The 19,500-nt window shown below is 40.2% G+C and overlaps 1 protein-coding gene across 1 annotated transcript; it reads right to left on the minus strand.

The window, feature by feature from the left end:
* Positions 1-422: 422 nt before the first annotated feature.
* Positions 423-9,858, minus strand: LOC146714573 (up-regulator of cell proliferation-like). Its single transcript, XM_085440291.1, has 4 exons — positions 9,853-9,858; positions 9,725-9,764; positions 6,977-8,779; positions 423-3,859 (listed from the first exon to the last, which is right to left on the minus strand). Exons 1-4 carry the CDS (start codon positions 9,856-9,858, stop codon positions 975-977), a joined length of 4,734 nt encoding a protein of 1,577 aa, XP_085296417.1. The 3' UTR covers positions 423-974.
* Positions 9,859-19,500: the final 9,642 nt, after the last annotated feature.

Consider the following 19,500-nt stretch of genomic DNA (forward strand, 5'->3'; position numbering starts at 1 on the left):
ACCACATTTTTTTCAAACTTGCCGTTTTAACAAAAAACACTGAAGAAGACACCTATTGGTTTCTGAAGGTTTGTGTGCAGCATTCAATTTACATCCCAATGCATCTCTAAATCTGTCTGCACATCATCCACACAAAGTTCTGCAGCGGACGTTATCCCCTCATCAAAGCATGTGCCAGATTTCAATGTCTCATTATGGAAATTTGTGATTGTTTTTTGCATTTTGTTGGGTGCAAAATAAATGTCACTATTAATCACTTTTTTTTCTTTTACCATATTTGACTGCTCAACCCTAGTTTAAGAATCTAGATATGTGGACACACACTTATGAAGGTTGATGTAAACAACCAAATTTTGGGCTGAAGGTATTTATTTTTAATCCAACACAAATCATAACAACACACAACATCACTGAAATGCCATGTCATTACACCATAACATTCTAAGGACTGATAAATACACATCACTAAGCTCATTTGGGGTTACAACTGAGAGCCTTAACATAATTAACTTGATTTATTAATCATACCAGATATAAAATGGATGATTCTGTAAGTCCTTTAAAAAGTCTAGGTAAGGTCAGATGAGTAAGAAATACACATACTAAAGTGGAAAAAAATGTATACTCAAAGGGCGGTGTAAAAAATGTAACCTGTAAATATTTGACACGAGATTCCTTATGCAAATTACACAAATTATAAACCTTATATCTACAACAATATCTGACAAGAAACAACATAACTCAAGGTTTATATGTCATATCTGTTCAATAATTTAATAAATCACTTGTCACTAACTGCATGCATTTTGGATTCCAAAAAAATGACATTATTTTTGAGATCAGATTATTTTTAATTAAATTTGTTAACTACAAACTCAGGTGTTCAGTAGTTTTCTCTGCTTCAGTATCACAAATACACTACCTCTGATAAGTTCTTCTTTACGCCAGAAGGAAATGAGGATTAATGCAAGTAGTTACTTGATGTAAAATGATTCTTTGAGACTTTTTTCTGCCTTTTCTTTGTTTAATTCTTTCCAAGCTTCTGGGATCTCAGCAGTTTCTGCTTTATATTCTTTGGCAAAGTCACTGTTGTATGCTGTCATTACATATTTCCAATAGTTTGATGCATCAAGGCTCATATCTGGTTGAATATTCCAGTCTTTGTAAATTTCCTTGTAGTTTTTGTAAGGGTGCCATTTGTTGTTTGTATCTCTGCAACGAAAACTGCAGTCACTGATCACAGAGGATGAACATATGTCAGTTACAAGTTTGAAAGTTGTGTCCCAACTGTATGTACCCAGACCCTTTGGCCTATGCAATGAAACAAAGTGCTCAGTATGGGCTTTTCCTCCTGCATCACAGGGAGCTTTACAGAATGGACACTGTTTGCCACAACCAATCAACTGGCTGAAAAGCTCATTCTGTGGATTCAGATGGAGATGTTCTAATTTCATTTCAAAGTTAGATTGTTTAAAGTTGTTCCTAAGAGTTTCTGTCATGTCATTCACAGATACTGTGAGCCAGTCAGCAAACTGTTCCTTGTCAGCATTGTTGAGTATCATGAAAGCACCAAGAGCATCCTGGGAAATGACCATTTTATCTCCAAGTTCTTTGCAAATATCTTCAACAAAAGCCTTCAAATCATCACTCTCTCTGGTTTTTGCCTTGTTGATGGCAGAATTTATGCTGTCAATACATGACCGTAGATGTCGCTCCTCAGACTCAAAAACTGATGACTGATTTGAGAAGTGCTGCTTTATTTGATCGAGTATCCATGTCTTTACATACTTCTCATATGAGAAAATGTAGCTGACATAATTTTGAAAATCCTCCTTGGAAAGCAAATCCAGTAAAATTGAATACTGGAAGGACATTCTTGTGCTGAACTGCTCGAGTTTCCTCATTTCATCAATGATATCAGGACCCAGGGACCAAATTATGAAGTCTTCAACAGCAGGCTTCAAACACCGATTTGTGAATTCTTCTGCCTTCTTCTGACACTGGTCTCGTTCATGAAACACATCTTTGAAATCATCATGAAACCTTTCCTTGCTTTTAATCAAACATCTGTACGGATCATTTTCTTCTATAAAATCTTCGTGCATTTTCTGAAACTGTCTAGCTGCAAATCCACAGATGTGCTGTTTTAGAGAAACTTCAAATTCGATGTTTATCTTAACATCTCGATTGTTTTGCAGCTTCTCATCAATCATGTGGAGGATCTCCTGGATGTAAGTGTCACGGTAATTATTTTTTCTCTTCACTTGTTCATTCACAAAGTCTGTGCAAATATCTATGATGCTGTCAGCCAGATGTTGTGCAGCCATCATGTGATCATGACCAGTAAAAATCTTCTTTGCTCCGTGTTTAAGTTTCTTGAACCGTCCTTCAGCTGTATATTTAAAAGACTCTTTTCCACAATCTTGCAGACTCATTTCACTTAATAACTCATTTGCATGGCTCCCCCTGTGTGTTAGATTTTCTCTCAGACAGCAGGACACACTGTCTGTGACATTTTTTGATTTTTGTTCAGAGAAAGACAGTTTTTCTAAAGTTTCACTCCACATCCTCTCAAATTCTTTGTCCAACTCTGCGTCTGTCGTTTGGATGTTTTTTTTCCGACATTCATCAATTAATGCACGCACTGCTTTTTCAATCTTGTTTCTATTATTATTTTTAATTTGAATAATTTCTGTCATTCCTTGTTTGTTTTCTGTTGCTGCCTCAAGCTGATACATTACACTATTTTCCATTTCATTACAAAGAATCTTTCCACTATTTAAAAATTCCTCTTTGTATCCTTCAACTAGATACACATGGCCCTCACTTTGCTCGAAATACTGTGTCAGATTGTCCAAAAGCTTTGTCTCCCATGCAGACAGCACTGTGGAAACTTCACTTTTCAAAGATCTGAGAAATTCTCTCATGTCAGATGTTTCAGATTTCACTGTGATGGTACCAAAATTGGAAATTGTAGTCTCTGCTTTTCTTACCCAGGTGTACATTTCTTTTTTGAACTTCCACTCCCATTTGTTGAACTCTGTGCAGAGCTTCATGTATGCATCAGCTATGAGGCTGTTTCTGAAGCTGAAGATGAAGTTTTCATGCTTTACTGCATTCCACAGACTTTTCACCCACTCTTTAAACTCCATGATATCATTAGCAGATGACTCACAGTTTCCCAGTAGTTGGATGATGTTTTTCCTGAGCTCATATACAGCCTCACTGTATCCTGCATTAACTGGTGCCATTGGTGGGTTTCCATTCCAGAGTCCAGGAATGTACCAGGTCCCAGTGTCTGGACTGTACTCCATCACATCAGTGAAGCTCTTGTTCTCCTCTTTCTTTTCCATTTTGGCTGCTGCCTGAGTCATCTCATTTAACTGTTCCAGGAGCAGTTCCCTGTCTCGTAAGTTGTTCTCATGGGCTGAAACATCCGACACATTCTGATGAACAAACTGACATTTAGGCTTTTTGCCCACCTCCTTCATCCTGAGAAAAGCGTGCACAACTATTTGTAGGATGTTCTTCATTTCAGTTAAATTCTCCATTGCAATGTTGACAATGGTGACATCACTCAGCCCCACAACAAGTGTTGCAAGCTCATTGTCATGCTCATAGCTGTTGTCCAGTTGTGCAAGTTCTGGTGACTTTAAGCCCTCAGTGTCAATGATCAGCATGAAGTCACAGTTAAGGATGTTTTTCATGTCTTCATTGATTTTGATGAGCAACATAAAGGCACCTCGAGTACATCGACCACTACTGACTGCAAACTGCACTCCAAACATGGTGTTAAGGAGAGTAGACTTTCCTGTGCTCTGAACACCAAGAACTGTAACTACCATTATCTTTCTGTTTGATGACACTGAGTTAATGTCAAGAGAAATCGAGTAGTTGTCAGGGGGCACCGAGTTGATTTCTGAATGCACAGAGTCATTTTCTGGAGGTGCTGATACATTGTCTTGACAAAGCGAGTCATTGCCTGGAGGCACAGAGTCATTGTTTGACACTGTGTTCATGTAAAGAGAGACCGGGTGATTGTCTGGAGGAGCTGAGTCATTGTTTGAGACTGAGTTAATGTCAAGTGAGGCCGGGTCATTGTCTAGAGGTGAAGAGTTGTTTTCTGGAGATGCAGAGTCGTTGTTTGACACTGTGTTCATATAAAGAGAGACCGAGTCGTTGTCTGGGGGTGTCAAGTTGTTTTTTGACACTGATTTAATGTCAAGTGAGGCCGAGACATTGTCTGGAGACACAGAGTAATTTTCTGGAGGCCCCAAGTCGTTTTCTTGAGATGCAGAGTCGTTGTTTGACACTGAGTTAATGTTAAGAAAGACTGAGTCATTGTCTGGAGCCACCGAGCCATTGTTTGACACTAAGTTCATGTCAAGTGAAGCTATGCCATTGTCTGGAGACATTGAGTCGTTGTCTACAGATACGAGGCCGTTCTTTGGAGGCGCAGAGTCATTTTTTGACACTGTGTTCATGTAAAGAGAGACCGAGTTGTTGTCTGGAGATGTCAAGTTGTTTTTTGACACTGAGTTAATGTCGAGTGAGGCCGAGACATTCTCTGGAGGCACAAAGTCATAATCTGGAGGCACCGAGTCGTTTTCTGGAGATGCAGAGTCGTTGTTTGATACTGAGTTAATGTTAAGAGAGACCAGGTCATTGTCTGGAGGTGCAGAGTTGTTTTCTGGAGCCACTGACTCATTTTTTGACACTGTGTTCATGTAAAGAGAGACCGAGTCGTTGTCTGGAGGTGTCAAGTTGTTTTTTGACACTGATTTAATGTCAAGTGAGGCCAAGACATTGTCTGGAGTTACAGAGTAATTTTCTGGAGGCAACAAGTCGTTTTCTTGAGATGCAGAGTCGTTTTTTGACACTGAGGTAATGTTAAGAGAGACCAGGTCATTGTCTGGAGCCACCGAGCCATTGTTTGACACTAAGTTCATGTCAAGTGAAGCTATGCCATTATCTGGAGACATTGAGTCGTTGTCTACAGATACGAGGCCGTTCTTTGGAGGCGCAGAGTCATTTTTTGACACTGTGTTCATGTAAAGAGAGACCGAGTTGTTGTCTGGAGATGTCAAGTTGTTTTTTGGCACTGAGTTAATGTCGAGTGAGGCCGAGACATTCTCTGGAGGCACAAAGTCACAATCTGGAGGCACCGAGTCGTTTTCTGGAGATGCAGAGTCGTTGTTTGATACTGAGTTAATGTTAAGAGAGACCAGATCATTGTCTGGAGGTGCAGAGTTGTTTTCTGGAGCCACTGACTCATTTTTTGACACTGTGTTCATGTAAAGAGAGACCGAGTCGTTGTCTGGAGGTGTCAAGTTGTTTTTTGACACTGATTTAATGTCAAGTGAGGCCGAGACATTGTCTGGAGTTACAGAGTAATTTTCTGGAGGCAACAAGTCGTTTTCTGGAGATGCAGAGTCGTTTTTTGACACTGAGGTAATGTTAAGAGAGACCAGGTCATTGTCTGGAGCCACCGAGCCATTGTTTGACACTAAGTTCATGTCAAGTGAAGCTATGCCATTGTCTGGAGACATTGAGTCGTTGTCTACAGATACGAGGCCGTTCTTTGGAGGCGCAGAGTCATTTTTTGACACTGTGTTCATGTAAAGAGAGACCGAGTTGTTGTCTGGAGATGTCAAGTTGTTTTTTGACACTGAGTTAATGTCGAGTGAGGCCGAGACATTCTCTGGAGGCACAAAGTCACAATCTGGAGGCACCGAGTCGTTTTCTGGAGATGCAGAGTCGTTGTTTGATACTGAGTTAATGTTAAGAGAGACCAGATCATTGTCTGGAGGTGCAGAGTTGTTTTCTGGAGCCACTGACTCATTTTTTGACACTGTGTTCATGTAAAGAGAGACCGAGTCGTTGTCTGGAGGTGTCAAGTTGTTTTTTGACACTGATTTAATGTCAAGTGAGGCCGAGACATTGTCTGGAGTTACAGAGTAATTTTCTGGAGGCAACAAGTCGTTTTCTGGAGATGCAGAGTCGTTTTTTGACACTGAGGTAATGTTAAGAGAGACCAGGTCATTGTCTGGAGCCACCGAGCCATTGTTTGACACTAAGTTCATGTCAAGTGAAGCTATGTCATTGTCTGGAGACATTAAGTTGTTGTCCGGAGGCACCAAGGGGTTTTCTGGAGATGCAGAGTCGTTGTTTGATACTGAGTTAATGTTAAGAGATACCAGGTCATTGTCTGGAGGTGCAGAGTTATTTTCTAGAGCCACTGAGTCATTGTTTGACACTGAGTTCATGTTAAGTGAGGCTATGCCATTGTCTGGAGACACTGAGTCGTTGTCTAGAGATACAATGCCGTTCTCTGGAGGCGCAGAGTCATTTTTTGACACTGTGTTCATGTAAAGAGAGACCGAGTTGTTGTCTGGAGATGTCAAGTTGTTTTTTGACGCTGAGTTAATGTCAGGTGAGGCCAAGTCATTGTTTCGAGGCAACGAGTCATTCTCTGGAGGTGCAGAGTCATTATCTGGAGGAGCTGAGTCGATGTTTGAGACTGGGTTAAGGTCAAGACAGAATGAGTCATTGCTCACTGAACCATTGTTTGACACCGATTTCATGTCAAGTGAGGCTATGTCATTGTGTGGAGATATTGAGTCATTGGCCGGAGGCACTGACTTATTTTCTGGATAAGCAGAGTCGTTGTTTAACACTGACTTAATGTTAAGAGAGATCAAGTTGTTGTCTGAAGGTGCAGAGTCGTCTTTTGACCCTGAGTTCATATGAAGAGAGACCGAGTCATTGTCTGCACTAACATATTTGTTTTCTGGAGGCGCAGAGTCATTGTTTGACATTGACTTAATGTGAATTGAGGCCATGTCATTGTCTGGACAGACTGAGTCCTTGTTTGATACCGAGTTCATTTGAAGAGAGACCAAGTTGTTGTCTGGAGACAACGAGTTGCTGTTTGATAACCCCGAGTTATTCCCTGAAGACTCCAAGTCTTTCTTTGGTGACACCAAGTCATTGAGCTGAGAGAGAACATCACTCACCCATCTGAGAGGGATGTTGGATGCATCTCCATCTACAAGCTCAAGAGGAAATCCATCAAGCAACAACTCTGCACACAGTTTGGGCAGATGCTGTAATTGTTGATGTGATCTGTCTGTTTCTGGAAGAGACAGTGAAGCTTCATAGATCTGACCCATTTCACGGAAGAAGTGTTCGGTCCCCAGTGAGCTGTTGGAAATTTGCCTGTCAATTTCTTTGATCTCCTCTTTGTTCTCAGAGTTTTTGCATTTGTCTTTATATTTCTCCCTGAGTTCAGACAGTTTTATACGGGACACATTATCGAGGTTCATTCGCATCCATTTCAGGAAATAAAACCTCTCTGTTCCTGGGCTTGATATCCCAGTGATGAAGTTTGTCATAGCTATCGAGATCTTATAAGAGTTCTGCTTTTTCCGCAGTTCCTCTTTATGTTTCTGAAGATTACTTTTGTAATCTTCTATATTGTTAGATCCATAATTTCGAAGTCGAAACTCTTCCTTCTCTAAGCAGGCAAGGTCTTTCAATATTTGGCCTTGTCGGGGAAGCTGATCTTCTTTGTATTTATAGATGTCTTGAATTTCTGAAGTGATGGCTTCAGCATTTTTCTTTGCAGTCTGGCACTCTGGTGCATCTTCATCAACCAGGATTCCCAGTTCATGGGCAATGTCCACCATCTTCTCTATTTTCATCTTCAGCTCTGATTTCTCAACCACATTTCTGACTTTTTTCCTCAAATCTTTTACAAAGTCTGCATCATTTTTCTTATTCGTCTTAAAAATGATGTTGTGTTTTGTAAAGCCCAAATTGTTTGCTACTTTTTTCACAGCATCTAAACTGAAGCTCTTGCTCTCACAGTTACCAACCAAGAAGATCTGTGCTTTGTGGTTTTGGCTTTTAAGCAGATTGAACACAGACTCAGAATCCAAATGATCAAAGAAAACAAAAACTGCTGCAGATGTCTGACACAAAAAGGAGTATTGTGTTTCAAATGAAGCAATGTCCCCACGAAGGTTAGCTACAGCCACAGGCTGACTGAAAATATCGATGTTTTTGTTTCCACCAGGAAGATACCAAGTAATTTCAGTCAGTCCATTGGAAATTCTTCTTGGACTGTCACCACACTCCATGTTGTAGTGAACAAAGGTGTCGTGGTACTGCTGATCATTGCTCAGAAGCATATTGAGAAAATTGGACTTGGACAAGGAGCACTCACCCAGTCTGACAAAAGAGACCATTGGAAGTTCAGAGAGAACAATTCTTTCTTCAATGAAGCCCTTTGACTGTGACAGAGACTGAGGTCTGTACTTTTTAACAATGTCTCTCATGGCCCACAGCATGAGTGTGCACTGTTCTGTGTCACAATTGGGAAGCAGCAGAGGGACAGAGAACTGACACATGGACATTTTTAGTGCCATTTCCTGCTGCAGAAAGCCATCAGAACACAGAAAGAGAGCAGTGATTATGTCGAGGGGGTTCACCAGGTAATCTGTGGTTAAACTGTCAGTCATATTATCAAGATCTGTGTCTTTACTTTCTAATTCATGATCACTGTTTGACTCACAATCTGATGTACATTTTACGTTCAAAGAAGTCACATTAAACATCATTAGTTTCTTTAGAAAATACCATGGAAGGTCTGAGTTACACTTGGCAGGTTCATCACTGATGGTCTTCTTATTAATCTCAAGTATGCTGCTGAGTGATATCTTATTTTTGTAGTACTGCTTCAAGCCCAGTTCTTCCAATAAGCTCTTCAGGTCTGTCACTGTAGATAAAACGATCTGTGTTACTTCTAAAGAAACTGTAGGTTTTTGTTTTTAAAAAAAAAATATTGTCTGTTGTGTATTGTGTTACTTTTTCTTTCATTGCCCTTTTACCATAATTTGATTTAATTGTGGTTAGTTCTTACATCAGGGTAAAGAAATGTGTGTCATTCCCCATTTGCCCTCAGTGTGTCTGTCTGTGTTTAAAGCAGGGGTACACAACCCTAGGACTCAAGGGACATGTCCTGAAGGTTTTAGATATCACCCTGGGTTAACACACCTGAATCAAATGATTAGTTCATTACCAGGCCTCTGGAGGACTTCAAATCATGTTGAGGAGGTAATTGAGCCATTTAAATCAGCTGTGTTGGATCAAGGACACATCTAAAACCTGCAGGATCCAGGTCCTTAAGGCCTGGAGTTATCTTCCACTGTTTTAAAGCCTCATGTTTGCCTTAGCTATGTTGTGTTGTACCATTTGTATGCCTGTGTTTGGGTCCGTTCAGATCATGACAGAATGTGACTAAGCATTAAATACAGCTGGAGTAATGTTACATCTGAGGGGAATTACTGATAAATGCCTTTAACTGCTTCAGTCACCAATAATTTCACACATTTTTTAACAATATAACCCACTTTGAAGTACACTTAAGAAAATTCAAATAAGAGTTTCCACACTTGTTTGATTCCTCAGAACCCTTCCTCACTACAGCCAGCTCTTCCACTGAGTGTGTGAATCTCTAACATGAGCCAAAGGGTTCATGCGCTGCTTGAGCCTGAACTTGAGAATTCTGAACCAAAGTCTGAAGGTCTTGCCCCACCAGAATCCAACCTCTTATGTTCCCTGAGCCTGTGGGTCTGCCAATTGTCTCCCAACCATCCCAGTTGTTCTAGAATTGGTGTTAATTTTTACTTACTTGTGTTTGTAGGGGTAACAGAAGACTGACTTTTGCTTTTGTTCTTTGTGTCTTCAGTAACCTGACTGGACTTATAAAATATTGGAAATACACATAGAAATCTATTATTACAAACACAATACAAAGTGAGGAGAATATTTCTTTTTCATAAATTTTACCTTCATTGTTGGCACAGACTCCCATAGTTGCCCCAGGTTATTTGGTATGTTTCTCTCTGAAATTAATGAGAGGCAAGCATTTAACTAATTTGAGCACTTTCATAAACATAAGCTATAAAAACCAAATGAGTAAAATTGGAGAGAAAACACCAAGCATGATTTTCCTACTCATTTAGAGTATTTGCTGTTTGGGCTAGGCGTTCTTGTGGGTGTGTCCATGTCTTGTTAACAATAGCTAGAGGTTGTCAAGCCACTGTTAGAAACTTAATAACTCGTTTAGCATGTTAGTAATGAAAGGATTGATGACAGAGTGGGGAACTCTTGCCATGTCCGGTTTAACCAGTCAGACAAGTTTTACAGTTGCAGGCTCCACCAACACTATCAGATGAAGATTTCTCAGAAATCACTGACTGAATGATTGTTCAAAGTTTTTTCATTGTGTCGCCTTCATTTTTCACGGATATTCAATGCTGCTTTAGACACATACAGTTAAGTGTCTTAATTCATGTCATGACTTAATTCAGCGATGATTTCATGTCAAAATATTTTTTATATACTTTTTAAAAAATCAAGACATTGGTTTATTTTTCTGAGCTTATTAACAGCTGTTTTTCATATATATCTGGTCCTCACACAACAGCCACTGCAAACTTGTCATTTTATAGATTATGATACATTACTGTACATTAAAAAGTATATAAGAAATATTTAAAACAAGCTGCCTGCAGCAGTAATACTGATCCAAAAAACACTCATGGGGGAACATTTTTCCTTAGCTTTGTGCATTGATTAGTTATTTTTTGGCCTTCTTTGTTGTGCACATAACAGAAACATCACTGAAAAAAAGAAAAGTATTAAACACCCTACCTTTGCAGAAGAGAGATGTCAATCTAATGCTGTCAACCAATATATTTCTGTCTCTACTGTATTAGCAGTAAATTATTGTCTTGTTATTTTCACAAATCCCCTCCTTTCAGTCTTTCTGGGAGTGTAGTGCAGTAGGGATTCTGACCACTCCTTTTGTAGTGTTAGGTAAACACTTTCACTTTCACACATGATCATGTCACACATGATCATGTGATTGTTTTTAAAGCTTTTTATACTAAACTACTTGTCAGATGACTGTTTTCTACAGATAAGCAGAGGTGGCAAAAGTACAGATTTACTCTTTTTACATTTCCTACTCTGTGAGTACAAGAAAACAATTATTAGAATATGATGTGTTAAATTTGCTTAGATGAGAGGGCCCAGCAGTAGATCAGAGGAATAGGGAAGGATTTGTCTGTGTGTTTCAGTCTGGTTTAGCTATAGGCCTGAGAGTGTGTGTAATTGTGTAGAGAGAGAGGAATTGATGGACACCGGGGGTCAGCCTTTCATAAAAGGAGACAGGAAGCTACAGTTGGGGGATGCTGATGCTTGTACCTGAATGTAATAATAGCTCATAATTGTAGGTTTAGAAGTAGGTTTGGAGAAGACTCTCCACATGTTTAGCTGTAAAAGTGAGACAACAAGAGGCCAATGGCCCAGTGGATGCAGAGTGGGGGTCTCAGTGCTTGTAACCTGTTAACTACAGTGGAATGCAAAAGTTTGGGCAACCTTGTTCATAGTCATTATTTTCCTGTATAAATCGTTGGTTGTTACAATAAAAAAATGTCAGTTAAATATATCATATAGGAGACACACACAGTGATATTTGAGAAGTGAAATGAAGTTTATTAGATTTACAGAAAGTGTGCAATAATTGTTCAAACAAAATCAGACAGGTGCATAAATTTGGGCACTATTGTCATTTTATTGATTCCAAAATCTTTAGAACTAATTACTGGAACTCAAATTGGCTCGGTAAGCTCAGTGACCCCTGACCTACATAAACAGGTGAATCCAATAATGAGAAAGAGTATTTAAGGGGGTCAATTGTAAGTTTCCCTCCTCTTTTAATTTTCTCTGAAGAGTAGCAACATGGGGGTCTCAAAGCAACTTTCAAATGACCTGAAGACAAAGATTGTTCACCATCATGGTTTAGGGGAAGCATACAGAAAGCTGTCTCAGAGATTTAAGCTGTCTTTTTCCAGTTAGGAACATATTGAGAAAATGGAAGACCACAGGCTCAGTTCAAGTTAAGGCTCAAAGTGGCAGACCATGAAAAATCTCGGATAGACAGAAGTGACGAATGGTGAGAACAGTCAGAGTCGACCCACAGACCAGCACCAAAGACCTACAACATCATCTTACAGCAGATGGAGTCACTGTGCATCGTTCAACCATTCGGCGCACTTTTCACAAAGAGATGTTGTATGCAAGAGTGACGCAGAGGAAGCCTTTTCTCCGCCCAGAGCAGAAACAGAGCCACTTGAGGTATGTGTTACGAGTTCAAATATTGAGGGTGAGCACAAAAACAATAATGGACCAGAAGAGCTTCGGTCAAACAATGATTTTAATGAACACACGCGTGGGGAGATGAACACTGCCCACAGACAGCATCGATCTCCACCCAATGATATACAAGCAGTTGTTTTATCATTATCAGGGTTTACTTTTATGACGCCCCCTCATGCGTCAAGCAGATACAATACATGCATGAGTTTCAAAACCACAAATGTTCTGTTGACGACTTTTGACACATTTAAAAGGACATCTTCCCCGTCTCGAGGCCAGGTGCTTCCTATTAATCTTCTAACTCTCGCTTATCTCCTGGAACAAACTGTCCCTTAGGCAGACACAATTTTGCAGTCACAAGCTTTTGCAAACTATTATTTGAACTCTTACCTAAATATGAGTCTAACTACTGTGTGTGTGTGTGTGTGTGTATGTCTCGACCTCCAACGCACTCAGCCTCACCCCGCCCGTTGACGCTTCTAACCTTTTACCAGACAGAAGCTCTCTGTGATAGGTGTAATAATCTTAACTAAGAACATGTGTAATCTATTGAATAAATGCTTTGATGAAATGATAATTAATGTAATGGTAATGATGATGGTTATGAATATTTCCCTGATCTCCACACTCCCGCTTTTGACCTCTTGACCACAAGAGGTCACCATACGTTGCACTGTGTCACTTCTCGGCCCACTCAGCTGCTTCCATGCCCATCAATGGCATCATGGGCCCGGGTCACCGTTCCCAGGTCCACTGCCCTCGCTCTGACCCTCTCTACCCGTCCTCTGGCCAAGGGAATGAGACAACAACCTCTGAGACATGAGACAAAAACAAACATCTTTCCCTACTACGCCTCCCACACTTATCTCCTCAATTGGTCTCTTAATTATTCAAACCTGGTTCAAGCTATCATGTTTGGAACTCTCTAATCAAAAGCGAGCCTGACTTATGGCCTTGGCTCCCTATTTCGTCTACCTTCAACAACGGTGGGAGTGAAGCTCCCGTGGAATGTGCTCTCTGTCTCCTCTATTATCAGAAAAAGCAAGGTCCTGACTCTCTGAAAACAGTATTTCTTATAACTCAGCAGTATAATGCATCATAAACAATATCATTCATTCACAATAAATCAGCAGCCTAATGTAATACAAATCAGTTTAACAAATGTAATAGTTATCACCTTCTTCTAATTCAGGAGAATAATGCAAACTAAAACTACATAATAATTTCACAATCATTAATCAGGGGCATAACGTGGCATAAGATAATATAATAATCTCACAGTCCTCCTTTGATAATGTTAAGGTTCACAATTGAGGAGGGAGAGTACAAACCACCCATGGTCCAGAAGGTCTTGGTCAAACAATGATTTTAATGAATACACACGTGCGGGAAGAACACTCTGTACGCCGACAGCAAGTGATCTCCGACTTACTAAAGCACAAACAATTATTTTATAACATCAGGGTTTGTTTACTGACGCCCCTTCATGCGTCACAGGTACATTTTATACATAGATCAGATCAACACCACAATGACTTTTAACCCAGAAAATCATCTTCTATTTTCATGGCTGGTACTTTCCGTTCTTGTCTTAAAGTGAATTGTTCCTCTTTCTTGTCGAGACATGACTAATCTCTCCTCTAAATAAATCTAACTAATGTGTGTGTATGTGTTGACCTCACATGCTCTTTCTCAATTCACCTGTTGTACTTCTGACCTTTTACCAGACCAGAGGCTCACTGAGACTATATGTATGTCTTCTACTGAATAAATGTTTTAACCAAGAACCTCTACTAAAACCTTAATATAAAATGATCTGATATATAAGTGTTTTGTAAGCATGTATTGCAATTCCTTCTATGGCTCCAAGTCACTTGCACAATAGATTGTCCGGACATCGCGCCGAACAAAGCTTCCAACCCCCAATTAATTGACCGAGCTCCAACTCTTTAATAAGCACAGATATGCATTGTGTATAAAATAGTCATAACTGCGCCTGAAATACAAGGTCAACATAATAACTGTATGCATAACATCTTAAGGCCTTCTTAAAGCTATCTGTTACATTGTTAAAGCCTCGTCTTAGCCTGCTGCTCAAAATAACTTTCACTTCTGCAAAACTCTCTGCAAGCCTGTTTCCTGTCCTGTTACTTTTAGCCTTTCTGAAAGACACACACTGTTCAACCCCTGAATGCAATATAAACTCCAGATTATATTATTAATACAATGGTAATAATGATGATTATTTAACAATAGCAGTAAAATAATTTCCCTGCTCCACAATCTCTTTTTAAAGAGATCACTTACACCCTAGAATCCAGGTTTGCGAGGTCCATTTCTTCTTCTTAGTCCTGAGGCCCTGTGTCCCCGTTTAACAAGTGGACCATATGGGATGACCTCTGTGATTGCGCAGTTCAGATGCAAGAAAAAACTATGATTACAACAACAATAGTAGGTACAGATGACACTTCCATCACCCTCCAGTTCTCCCACAGCTTTATTTTGGTGCTCCAGTTTCCCCAACCTCATTTTGGTGCCACCTTGTACCTTTCAAACGTACTCAGACTAGAACCTCTGTCCAAGGAGCTTTTAACCTTTACTTTATTGCTGCAGCTATCAGTGTTTTCCAGTCGGGTGATTCTCTGCTCATCTTTCTTCGACCTCAGGGGTTAGACCACCCTTCAGTCGTTGCACAGATCAGGGGAATATTCTGCCCCGATTTTCAAACAACGATCTGTGTATTCTGGGGTCACAGCTGTGTCCCCCTTTTCACCAAGAGCCTCTCGAACCTCATTGGTCTGGTGTTCCTAGTTTTTCACCAACCCCTTCATGGTTATTGCTGTGTTTATGGGATCCATCCTCTTGAGGTGACTAGCTGGAGCCCAAACTGTATAACCCTTGGCCCCAGTTGCTGTCTCGGCAGTCTCCATGTCTATCTCTGCTGCGAAGGATCCTCATATCTCCGTGACCTCGTCTGGTGTCTGTTCCTTTCTCTGTAAGGCAGAAAACCAAAACACCTCTCTGCCTAGCCCTGATAATCTAATGTTGATATTCATTGTTCCTCTAGTGATTCAAAATTGGTTTAGAATATTCAGAATGTTCAGGACTCTCTGACCCAGGGACTTATTCTAATCATAATCTATGTGTGTGTAAGCGTGTTTGCATCCTCTGCACTCAAAGTCAATACCTACAATATATCAGTCCGGACCATCACACCGAACGAAACTTATGACCTTCTAAAGACTGAGTGCCAACTCATTATGAGCACATTTGCAATGCGTATATGAAAATAAAAATAACCACTTATTTTAGTAAAAGAAATCAAAAACAAATTAACCATTTTTACTTCTACCATTTGCCACCTTTTTACAAAAATCATGTGTTTCTTTCAGCCTTCCGTCCTACGATTTCCTCTCCAGTGCGATACTCATCTTCTCGTGAACACAGGCATTTTATCCTCTAAACGCTATTCAGTTTATTTCAATCATTAATGCTTAAACATGAAAATCGTGATTTATACTTCTCACTGGTTCTCTAAAAAAATCGGGGAACTTTTGGGTCATTACAAGCTTAAGTTTTACCATACCTAAATTATTAAACACACAAATAAAGTCATATAATATTCATAAAACCATTGTTTGATGTTAAAACTCATCTTCCCCCTTTTTGACACACTCCCATGTGTCAATTCACCTGGAGCTAGAAATTAAAAGAAAAGGTTAGTGACATCATATCTCAGAAAGTATCAGAAATTCTCCTCTCGAGTATCATTGCCCCAGTCTTGTCATCCTGTGTTAGGGAATGAAATCAGTTTAGTTATTATGTTAAATCTGTTAAACTCCTGGCTCCGCCCAGAGCCTGCGTCCGCAGAACTGCCTAGAAACAAAATCCGTATTAATATGAACTTCACATTTGAAACGCCATTTTTCTTTTTTTCCCTGTTTTTCCCTCACTGACCACAGCAGGGGAATCTATGTCTTGATTCAGCCATGAATCCAGCTCACCTGATAGAGAGATAATACCATACAGCTTATGACAAAATTTGATCCGAAGTGATTGATGGCCCTAATCACGACCTTTTGACCTCCCGCCCCTCCCCCCCGGAAGCGTGTAATGAGCGTGACGAATCGCATCCGGACAAGGGGGGTGGGAAACCCCCCGCGTGTCGAATTGCATCCTGAGAAGGGGGGGGGGGTGAACCCCGGAAGCGCGCCATCTGTTGCTAACCGTGTCGAATTGCATCCTGAGAAGGGAGGGGGGAAACCTCCGGAAGCGCGTCATCTGTTGTTGGGAAAAAAAGTTTTTAGAGGGAGGGGGAAACCTCCGGAAGCGCGCCATCTGTTGGAGGGGAATAAAAAAGCAGAGAGGTGGAGTCCGTCACAATTTCTAAGGCACAGACACAAGATGGATTTCCTTCTGCAGCCCAGCAGCGTTCCTGTGTCCGATGAGATCTGCTCTCCCAAAGAAGAAGGCTTTGAATATGACATATTCAAATACAGCATATTTACTATGGAAGGCCTCGATCCGGACCTTATGACCCTACCGGAAATACTCCGGAAGTGTCTAGTCATTTTCAGACCTGATGCGTCATGTTCCCTAAGCACAGCGGTGATGCAGCAGATGATTCTGTGATGTATAGAGAGACAGAGCGGATGTAATTTTACTTTCTTAAGCTGCACCGGCGTTTGTAATGGAAATAAAGAGTGACTTCCTGTAGAGATTTCAATAGTATTTTATTTTCCTATAATACAGACGCTGTAAAAAAACCTTTAAGATACACCATAGCTTGTGATGAAAAGAAGAACTTTCTATCCGCTTGTAACCTACAGGCTGCCTATGTGTAAAAAACGAATAACTATCCCTTAGTGAATACTACTTTTCCTTTTGAGAGACTGAAAAACAAACCATAATTGCAGCGACAGACGATCTTGTTTCACTCACACACACACACACACACACACACACACACACACACACACACACACACACCGCGGGCCAAGGAGGAGTTTTTTTCTTCAATACTTTAACAATAAGTTTTCTCAATAGATAGAAAATGATGACGCTGAGGAGTCAACATCCGATATTATCATTGCTTGTAACCCGGTAAATAATTTCGTACATCTCCCCATAAAACAAGTCTTAGCGGGGAAAAAAGCTCATATTCGAATAAGTTTATTCCCCTCTGTGGGAAAGAGTTTTTTTCTCAGAGTCAACCATGAGGCGAGTTTTGTCAACAGCAATTGTCCATTTGGTAAAACAAATATCCGTCTCAAAGTCGTATTTTACCGTTGCAGAATGCGGAAAACAGACGGCGTTCGCAAGAAGGCACACACACACACACACACACACACACACACACACACACACACACACACACACACACACCCCGCGGGCCAAGGAGGAGTTTTTTTCTTCAATACTTTAACAATAAGTTTTCTCAATAGATAGAAAATGATGACGCTGAGGAGTCAACATCCGATATTATCATTGCTTGTAACCCGGTAAATAATTTCGTACATCTCCCCATAAAACAAGTCTTAGTGGAAAAAAGCTCATATTCGAATAAGTTTATTCCCCTCTGTGGGAAAGAGTTTTTTTCTCAGAGTCAACCATGAGGCGAGTTTTGTCAACAGCAAGAACAAGGTCAGACAACTGTTGCCCATTTGGTAAAACAAATACCCGTCTCAAAGTCATATTTTACCGTTGCAGAATGTGGAAAACAGACGGCGTTCGCAAGAAGGCAATCAAAAAAAAAACAACCCTCTCTAACTATTGGTATTGTCAAGAGAAAGATGCGAAAAACAGATGCTTCGCTAGACTAGGATAAAATGAGAGAAGAAACGGGAGGGGAGTCGATATCTGCTCAGCCCCTACTGTGACAGTTCTACCAATCGCGAGGAAGAATCGGTGAATATTATGTCAGCATTCCGTTCAAACAACGCCGCCGATCACACACACACACACACACACACACACACACACACACACACACACACACCGCGGGTCAAGGAGGAGTGAGACGGCAGAATAGTTTTTTTCTTCATTACTTTTACAATGGGATTTCTCAATAGATAGAAAATGATGACGCTGAGGAGTCAACATCCGATATTATCATTGCTTGTAACCCGGTAAATAATTTCGTACATCTCCCCATAAAACAAGTCTTAGTGGAAAAAAGCTCATATTCGAATAAGTTTATTCCCCTCTGTGGGAAAGAGTTTTTTTCTCAGAGTCAACCATGAGGCGAGTTTTGTCAACAGCAAGAACAACTGTTGCCCATAAAGTAAAAACAAATATCCGCCTCTAAGTCGTATTTTACCGTTGCAGAATGTGGAAAACAGACAGCCCTCACAGGAGGCACCATAGTTAAAATATTTAAATTTCAACTAAATTTGTAGTAATGATCGGATTTCCTCACTTATCTACACCACACTCCTTGTCCTTGATTTCTTATCGTTTCTTATCGTTCCTCTGTCCCTTAATAGAAACCACATATATAGAAACTATCCTCCCTTTCAGTTGTCTTTTGCACTTCCATATCGCAAAGCAGTTACTGTAGGTTATTTTCTGCTTATGCATTAATGTAATTAATTAACTTATTTATCCTTAAGTAAGGTAATGACTTGAGTTCTAATGCTTTTTGTCTCTTGAGTTAGCTGTCAATGTGGGATTTTTTTTCCCCTTTTGTCCAGTTAAAGCTGCCTTTCATTCTTCAACACAGCTTAAACTCTAATAGGTAAGCTTTCTTGTAATTTCTTAGTTCTGCAGGCTTCTTGAAAGACATCCGAGACTCTTCTTTGGATGCTGGCTGCCTTTTGTTTTGTTTTCTGTCAAGATGATCCCACACTGCTTCGATTATCTTGAGGTTCGAACCCTGGAGAGATCAATCCATGACTGATGCGTTGTTTCATCCAGGCATACTTTGACTACATTGGCAGTATGTTTGCGATCATTGTCGTACTGAAAAATGAAGTTGAAGCCAATCAGACACTACGTGGTATTACATGGTCGATCAAAATCTGGTGGAACTTTTCTACATTCATAATTTGATTAATTTGGATAAGAGCTCCAACAACACTGGCTGAAATCCAGCCTCAAAGCACGGTAGAGTATCCACGCTGTGTTAAAGACGGCTATAGACATTCACTGTTGTATCTCTCTTCGGACCTCTTCCATGCATATTTCAAATTTGGATTCATTACTCCATAAGACATATTACAGCTGATTTCTTTTTCCAGTCAATTTCTTGTGTAATTTGGCACACCTCAGCCT

Source organism: Copadichromis virginalis, linkage group LG3 (genome assembly GCF_057382275.1).
Source record: "Copadichromis virginalis isolate Kocher_CV1m ecotype Utaka linkage group LG3, C_Virginalis_male_GT1.1, whole genome shotgun sequence".
In the NCBI taxonomy this organism is placed as follows: domain Eukaryota; kingdom Metazoa; phylum Chordata; class Actinopteri; order Cichliformes; family Cichlidae; genus Copadichromis; species Copadichromis virginalis.